Genomic DNA, 9,376 nt, shown 5'->3' with positions numbered 1-9,376 from the left:
GGAGGGAGGGAGGGAGGGAGGGAGGGAGGGAGGGAGGAAGCTTGAGAAGCAACACAGCACAATAGCTGAAGAATGAGAGAGCTCATTCTAGCTAGCTGACTCTGTAAGGTCACATTTTCAGGGCCTGGGATAAGTGTCTTAAATTATCTATGCTTCTATTTCCTAATCCCTAAAATGGGGAGGCATGCAGTAATTGGTTAACTGATTATTGTAAGTACTAAATGAGCTAATTCTCAAAAGTATTTAGAGTTACTTTTGCATTAGTGGATATAAAATAAACTCAAGTACACAGGAGCGGGAGAGATGGTTTAGTGGGTAAAAGCACTAGATGTGCCTGCAAAGGACCCAGGTTCAGCTCCCAGGACTCACGTAATAGTTGATAACCATCCACAACTCTAATTTCACCAGACAGTGGTGAAATTAATCACAGCACTTCGTCAGCAGAGGCACATGGATTTGTAGGGTGTAGGCCATCCTGATCTATGTAGTTCCAGGAAAGGCAGGGCTACACAGAGAAACCCCATCTCAAAACAAAACAACAACAAAAACAAAAACCCTCTCCAGTTCCATGCAATCAGATGCCCTCTCATGACCTTCATGACACCAGGTACACATATACATACATTCAGACAAAAAAAATCCATAAATAAATAAATCTAAAAAAAATCAATCAAGTACAGATGCAGTTTTTAGAATATCTCATAATTGTACCTTGACAAACTTATACATGTATACAATGTATCTTGATGTCTGACCTACCCCCAACTTCTCCAATCTACTCTCCTACAACATCCCCCTTCCACCTTTACAGAGTATCCTTTCTTTTGTCTTTTCTCTTTTTGTTTTTGTAACTCACTGAATCCAATCAATGCTGCCTGCTGGGAAATTGATTGCCCTTCTTAGCTTGATCTTGCTCATGTGATCATGGCTGTGGTGAGTCAGTGGGTACAGTGACTATGTCTCATCCAGAAGATGTATTTCACAGTTTTCTTCCTCATCCTCGCCCCCCCCCACTATGTTCCTTGAGCCTTGAGGTGTCCAGGTTAGCAATAAGTCGCTTATTCTCAGCACTTTAGACAGCTCTCTGTCTGCATTAACTGCTGCTCACTGCAGAAGGTAGCCTCTCTGGACAAGATTGAGATTAGCACTAATGAATATAAGTGTAATTAGAAGACAATTTGACATGTTCATTTAACAATACAACATATGTTCCCTCCTAGGACTCATGACCTCCTAAAAATCCATGAACTTTGACCATGTTTACAGTCATGTAACTTATAGTTAGACATCAATTTTCTCCTGTGTCCAGATTTAATAAAAAAGCAGTTACCCCCAGTAACCTTCGTGCCACTACTGCATTGCCTTGCCTGGTAGGTCAGTGTAGTACTCAGAGTCCAGTGCTGAGTAAGACGACTCTGACTTTACTCTTCCAGCTTCCCATACAGTCTTCCAGCTCTTGGAAAGCAGGAAGTTCTCAGGTCAGTTTCAGCTTGGCTTACAATCAAAATGTGTTTTCTCTTCAACAATAGGGTCCTATCATATCTCTAGTTCTGGTGAGCAGCTATCAGCAATGACAATGCCTGTTTTGTGTTGGAGGCCTCCTTAAGTTGTGAGGTATCCGAGGCCTGGCACTACGGTTTGCATTTCCTCATGCTGGGTACCTATTAAAACATTTAATACGCTTACCATTCTCATTATTCTTTTGTCTAGCAAGCTCATTAGAAAAAAATGGATTGTCTTTGACCAATAATAGAACTTTTCCTTAGAAAACGTTACTATAAGAACTGGTCAAATTCTATTTTAAATTTTCCACTCCTGAAGAAGAAGAAGAAGAAAAAAAGATAACCAAATAAAAGTTTTCTTCCATAGTAGAAAAATAGCAGAAAGGAGGATAATAGCCTAGGAGTGTCTGATTACGGATGACAATGACAAGTCAGCCCGGCTAAAATACACTGTACCTTTGTGACTCATTAACTGTTCTTCAGATTAGTGAAGAATCCCAGCATCCCTGGAATGTGGTCCTTGTGCACATGCTCCTTGCCCACCTGCCCTTCTCTCAGCTGCTTCCCTACCTTAGCACCCATCATCTTGTGCAAGCTCCCTGCACTAGAGGGACATCTAGTAAAATCACAAATCTACTCTCTCACTCCTGGATCAGTGGAGAATACAGCTTGGGTGTCTCATTAAAATTACCCTCTTCTTTCTGAATTACAAAAGAAAAAGGGAAAACTAGGTACAGTGCAATCTCACTTAGAATTTAACACTAATCTATATTTTAACAATTTATTCTCATGAAACACCAACAAACACCCATTTTGCATTGAAATCTCTGTCTGTATTGGGCTATGGCTGTGGGCTATGGAAAATATTATTGTTTCTTAAGTTCTGTCTCAGGTCCTAGCCACACACACATAAGCTTTAAAGTGACACAACAAATACCTTTGTATTCTTTCCCTTTGAGTGTTTTTTTGGGGGGGTGGGGGGTGTGTATGTATGTGTGCATGCATACATGTGTGTATATGTGTATGTATCTGTGTATGTACACACATGAGTACATGTGTATGTATATACATGAATGCATGTGTGTGCATGTGTGTTTGTACATGTGTGTATGTGTGTGTTTGTATGTGTGTACATGTATGTATGCATGTGTATGTGTGCAGGCATGTGTGAGTATATATGTGTATGCTCTTTATGTGTGCACGCATGAGTGTATGAGTGTGCATGTGTGTGTGCAAATGTGTGTGGGCATAAATGTGTATGTTTGTGTGTATGAAAGCACCATCCACCTTGTAAGCTTGGTGGGTGGGTGTGTGTGTGTGTGGGTGTGTAAGAGTCTCTAACTAGCCTATATTTCACCAAGTATGCTAAACTTGATAGCCAGCAAGCCAAACCTCCAGCTGCTCTCTGACCCCCATCTCCCAACTCCTACTGCAGCGCCCCTTCCTCTCCTCTCTAGCACTAGGATGCCAAGTGCAGTCCACCATGCCCAGCTTTTTAAAAACTTGAGTCCTGGGAACCAAACCCAGGTCCTTGTGTTTGCTGGACGAGCACTTTGGCAGCTAAGCTGTCTCCATATCCCTGCCTTTGCATTTTTAAGGTATCAGCATATACACTCTTCCTTTAAGGCACTATTATGACAGCATGCACATTCTTCATTAAAGGATATTAAAAAGGTCGATGAACAGATGGAATCAAGGACATGTTCCGCTGCAGGAAATGCCAGCCATGGTTCTCTGTGTGATGTGAATAGTGCCAAGGCCCCCTGCACTGACCAGCTAGAGGAAGCAGTACACCATCAAAAGGTAATAGTTCACCTACATACATGCATACATGCTTGTATACATGTACACATGTATACATGCATACAATGCTTGCATATGTGTCCTCCAATTAATCCTTATAAAATTTAGAATTGACTTACAATAAAATAGTACAGTGCCACTAAGTTCACAAAACATTTGCTCTCACTTCTCTGTGACACTAACGGGGACATCTAATGGACTGCATTTATGTCAAAAAGGTCCTTATTGGGGAGGAAAAATTTTTCATGAAAACATGCTGTTCCTTCCTACAATGAAAACTATGGGTTAAAACAGAAGCTTGACGTGCCACCCCAGCCACCCCAGGGCCACCACCATCTTAATTTGGGTCAGGATGCTATAGATCTGAGTCTAGAGGGCATCCAATGGGACTTAAACAAAGAACTGGATAAACAACAAGTGAATAGTCACAGACATTCAAACCAACTATTAAAGAAGGGAAAGGCACTTCTAAGAATGGAGGAGAGCCTGGCAGTCGCAACCAACTCAAGATCCTTAAACCCCAGACCACAGTATCATGGCCCTGTTGGTCATTTATGTACTGCCTGCTTTCCCTGAATGTAGAGAAGGGTTTCTGTTCATCTCAATGTCTCTTTCACCCACCACTCCTGCAGCAACAGCCTGGGTACAGACAAACCAAGCACGGTTCAGGCCCCCGGTACCCTCTGCTCCCTTGAACAGGGATACTTGTCCCCAAGCATGCTCTTCTCCGCTCCCAGAACAAAGCTCACCCCAGTTTATCCCTCCTTGCCCCTGAGACTATTCAGTATTCTCTTCTGTCACACCAGTCTACCCTGTCTCATTTCTGTGTCACCATGAAACTTCTCCCTCTAACCCACCTTGGGCTCTAGACCCACAACTGAATGTTCTCAGCACCTTCCCTGGTCAGGTTTCTGTTGTCATGCTAAGCACTATACTCAAAGGCGGCTTGGGAAGGAAAGGGTCTATTTCAGCATACAGTTGTAGTTCATCCTGTAGGAACTGAAGCAGAGGCCGTGGAGGTTGCTTACCAACTTGCTCCCTCTCTGTGGTTCACTCAGTTTGGCTCCCTATACAACCTCCTGCCCACGAGTGGTACTGCCCATCTGGGACTACCCTCATGGGTTATTAATCAAGAAAAGACCCCTCAGACTGGCCTACAGACCATGTTGCGGCATTTTCTCAATGGAGGATCCTTTTTCCCTGGGTTTTTTTTTTTTTTTTTTTTTTGCCCTGGCTTGTGTCAAGTTGACAAAAAACAAACAAACCAACAAAAGCCAGCATGCCTTGTCATAAGCACCACCCACCATCTTCCATGTACCCCTTCGCTGAGTCCCAGAGCTCGCCTTCTTCCCAGCCCTGACCCCTTCATTCATTCTCCTTCTTCATTCCTGACCCCTGTGTGATGCTTTGTAACTTGTACTTTGTCAGTTTTCTTCCTGAGCTCTGGATGGTGTACCTCAGTCCTTCTGCTACCCTATCCAACACTGCCAATTGTCGATGACTGTAGATGTCATCAGTGGGTATCATGGGAATTTTCATCTATTTCAGGTAACCAATAGAGTAAAATTTGCAGCATCTAGCATTTAATAAAAAAAATTAATAGTGAAAGAAAAGAAAACACAAAGGGCTGAAACAATGGCTTAGTGTGTAAAGACTTCTGGTAACCTGAGTTCAATTCACACACCCACATGGTAGGATAGAATAGACTCTTACAAGTTGTCCTCTGACCTACACCACTTGTACCCAGTAGCATGTGCATACGTATACACACACACACACACACACACACACACACACTTTTTATTAATATAAAAACATTGAAATTATGTGAGAATACCTAATAGAAAATCTTTGTGACTTTAAGATTTCCTAGCTATAATTTCAAAAACATACTGATAAGAAAAATAATAACAAATCAGACATTATTAGAGTGAAGAACATTGCCATTTATAAAACAGATTTAAGCATCAGAATAAACCATAAAGTGAAAGTATTTGTAAACCACATATCTGCTGTAGCACTTGAATCAGGCTATTATAAAAACTCCCAAAGTACTGAAAAAAAATTAGCAGCGCCCCAACTACAAAGTGAGAGAAAAGAATGAAGAGAGAGAAACAACATAATGTGAGTTTCAGGGGTGGGCATAGGTTGAGGGAGCTGGCCTGGCAACTGAGAAGCTGGACAGAAAGGGTTTGCAAAAGGCAGGAGAACCTTCTGGGGAAGCAGTTATATTAACTATGGCACTATGTTAATAGTTTCATGAATAGCTGCTTCCAAACTCCCCAATTATTCATGTGTGTGCAATTGCCTTTGTACAAATCATAACTTAATAAACTTCTAAAATAATCAGATGAAATTTAAAATTCTTTAGGAGATTTTTAACTTCATCCGATTGGTTTGTGCTTCTATAGAAAATGCCTATTTCATATTTCTACATCAGATTGTCTTTAAACATTCTTTAATCTGTAGGTCTCATGACATTGCTCATGATTTTACAGAGATTTTCATTTTTATTTTGCCTTATTTTATGTTATTCTTTTCTGTCTTGTTAACACTATCTAAATAGTACTTCTTTTTTTTATGTCTGAAGCCAAAATTGAACTTTCTTTTTTTTTTACTTTTTTTTTTTTACACTCCAGATTTTGTTCCTCTCCCAGTCCACCCTCCAACTATTCCATATCCTATACCTATACCTCCTCTCCATCCCCCCTGCCTCTATGAGGATGCCCCCACCCCCACCCCACCAGACCTCTAAATTCCCTGGGGCCTCCAGTCTCTTGAGGGTTAGGTGCATCTTCTCTGAGTGAGGGACTGGAGAGCTGGCTCAGCCATTAAGAGCTGTCAGAGCTATTGCTGCTGCTCTTTCGGTTCCCAGCACCCATGTCTGGCCACTCAAAATCATCTCTCTTCTGGCCTTAGAGGCCAGAATAAATGATAAATATAATTAAATACAAATAAATGATTAAACAATACCTTAAAAAAAAACCTGGGCTTCTTAAATCCATAGGGACACACATGCACATCTTTTAAAGTTGACTCATAACTGTATATGAGAGCATCATAACTAAATGCTGGGATCACAAAAGTAGAAGAACCGACATCAGTAAAATGTTTCTGCATGCACGACAGCTAAACATTAACTCAATATCAAACACTGGGTAAGCATAGCAGTGTTCCTGGTTGTCTCATCTGTCCTGCACTGGATACCATCCCTGCAGACTATGAGCACACAGCCTGTGCCCCTAACAGATTGCGTGCCCTCGAACCTGGCCACACAACCAAACTGGAATACTTCTGAGGCTAAAACTTCTAGTAAAGCATTGACCTCCTACACTTTCTCTGCCGATTTCCTGCCTAAACTTTATCCTGGCCTTGAGCGTGATATTCAGTCTGACAAGAGTAAGAAAAATTAAGGTTATGATTTAATGTGATCTTACCTACCTGAACCAATGGCCCACTGTGTGATTTCTTTTTTAAATTTTTTATTATTCTATTTTATATGTGTATGTCTGTTTTGTTTTGTTTTTTCTTTTCTGTGCATCATGTGTGTACAGTGCCTGAGAAATTAGTGGAGGGTACCAGATGCCCTGGGACTGGAGTTACAGGTTATGAGCTTCCATGTAGGTGCTGGGAATCAAATCTTGGTTCTCAACCACTAAGCCATCTCTCCAGCCCCATTTTGTACTTTCTAAGTAAAATTCTAAAAACTAATGTCATACAAATCATCATTTTGATGTAAGATTCTTTTCAGACTCATCATTAGTAATAACAGTGTTAAATTTTTCTTAAAAAAATACAATTATGCACTGCCATTTGTTATATTTGATAGGTTCCAGTGCGCTTCTGTATCTCCTGCCTCTGCGTTCCATAATGCCCTCAGACTGATGTTGTTTTCTTTGTAGACAAGTCTTCCTGAAGTTTCATTATTAAAAATATTTAAATTAAGCAAGTCTGAATGGCCTTTTGTGGTTCTGGGAACATTGGCTTCTGCTTTAAATGGATCTGTTCATCCAGTATTTTCCATCATCTTTGGAAAATTAGTCACTGTAAGTAAAACTCACTTGTTTATGCTTTTAACAACTTAAATTAAGTATAATCTGAGAGCACAGAGCTGTAGTGTATTGATCAGCAAAATGGGAACCAGAACTTTCAGTGGGTCATCCCCGGGGCAGAGTCTGTGGTAGGAAAGGTAACTCCTGTGCCTAGGAGATGAACCATGTCTGTGATGTAATGTTCAGCTGGGTCTTGTTGGCTGCATGATCTGTAAAGAAATTGCTTTGTTTTTTAAATTCTGACTCCAGCGTTGTATCAGCATTCCTAAGCACTGAAGGAGTAAGAGAGACAGCCGCAGCCTCTCCCTTCCCAACCTGTCCAAACAATGACAAACTTTTATTACCTGCCAGCTCAGGGAGTGGGAATATGAGTTTGGGGTTGTGCCAGAGCCCTCGAAGAGTTGACTAGTTTGGGATCTTACTAAACCAACACTGACTTCAGCACTCCTGTGCACAGCTGCATTCCATGCCAATGTGTAGGTCTAATGCCTAGCTTTAGGAACAACTTCCAGGGGCACATCAAATGTCTCACTTCAGAAAAATATTAAGAAATGTGTTATTAGAAGTTATTAGAAATAATAATTCAAACTGCTGATCTAATTGAAAAAAATACTATAAGCTGTCTCTCTGGGTATAAGTGCTTGTCACACAAGTTTGACAACCTGAATTTGATCCCCAGAACTCAAATAAAAAGCCAAATGCGGTCATGTACATCTGTACTCTATGGCAAGATGGGAGACAGAGACAGAGCATAGGCAAGAAGCATATGGAGGGAGGACTAGAACATGCATTACATCAGAAATAGGATGTGCTCTGCCTCAACAAGGTAGAAGACAAGAAAGAATCCGTTACAAAATTTGACCTCTGACCTATACACAAATAGCCCAGTTCACACCTACACATTCAAAGAAGGAAGGGAGAGAAGGGGGAAGGAAGGGAGAGAATTCAAATAATAATAAAAAAGGGAAACGTACTATGATACATTTGGCTGATATATTTACCAACCAAACTCAGGCAATTAAGAGTAAGTTTATTTTACCATATGTATTAAAAGTAAACAAGGGGATAATAATAGTGTATTGTTTTGTTTTGTTTATTTGCCCAGAAATGCACAGCTTTTTCTTTACCTTGCAATTCCTGTAGAAAATCCTAATGTATAAAGATGTTTTAAGTGAGGTTGGTTTTGTTTTCTGTTTACACTTTCCTCCAAGCTTCTGAGGGAAACTCTGTTCCTTCTCAGATGTTTGAAGATAAAAATAAAGCTACATTAAAGCAGGATGCAGAGCTCTACTCCATGATGTTAGTGGTCTTGGGCATAGTAGCCCTTGTCACCTACTTGATGCAGGTAAACCTTTAATTGATTTATCAGCCCTGGGCAGGGTTACATGTTTACATTATCTTCTCTGTTCTGATTAAAAACATCCATAACTGAATGTTACAAAGAGATTTAAGAATAAGTGTAGAACTCTTTGTTTGTTTCCTAGGGATTGTTTTATGGCAGAGCAGAGGAAAATTTAGCCATGAGATTAAGACACTCGGCATTCAAAGCCATGCTCTACCAGGTCAGTAAATGGAGAGGAATTTTTCTTCTTTTAATTTAGATTTGTTGTCAAACATTCTAACCTTTCATTCTTTCTCATTTCTTGACATAGTCTCTATATCAGATCATTGAAAAGCATAGTTTCGTTATTGTTCTAGGCAGCAAAAATCTACCATTAGAATGCTTATGAGCATATTCTTCTAGTAAAAGCATATCCTAGGTCTGGAGAAATAGCTCGACAATAAAGAATGCATACTGTTCTTCTAGTAAACCTGAGTTCAGTTCCCAGAATCCACGTCAGGTGGCTCACAACCACCTGTGATTCTGACTCTAAAGAATGTGACCACCTCTGGTTTCCGAAAGAACTGCACTCACATGCACATACCCATGTACAGACACACACACACACAGAGAGAGAGAGAGAGAGAGAGAGAGAGAGAGAGACACACTCACACACACACACACATTGAAACTTCTGA

General features: G+C 40.6%; 1 protein-coding gene across 1 annotated transcript in view; it reads left to right on the top strand.

Moving 5' to 3' along the window:
- Positions 1-9,376, top strand: part of Abcb5 (ATP binding cassette subfamily B member 5) — a 92,272-nt gene that overhangs the window by 46,735 nt on the left and 36,161 nt on the right. The window contains exons 16-19 of the mRNA XM_021202041.1: positions 3,165-3,305; positions 7,208-7,351; positions 8,598-8,702; positions 8,842-8,919. Coding sequence (XP_021057700.1) covers positions 3,165-3,305; positions 7,208-7,351; positions 8,598-8,702; positions 8,842-8,919 — 468 coding nt within the window. The remainder of the gene's footprint in view (positions 1-3,164; positions 3,306-7,207; positions 7,352-8,597; positions 8,703-8,841; positions 8,920-9,376) is intronic.

This window comes from Mus pahari, chromosome 7 (assembly GCF_900095145.1).
Source record: "Mus pahari chromosome 7, PAHARI_EIJ_v1.1, whole genome shotgun sequence".
Taxonomy (NCBI): domain Eukaryota; kingdom Metazoa; phylum Chordata; class Mammalia; order Rodentia; family Muridae; genus Mus; species Mus pahari.
Note: the sequence above shows the minus strand (reverse complement) of the source record. Positions and strands in the feature narration are given on the sequence as shown.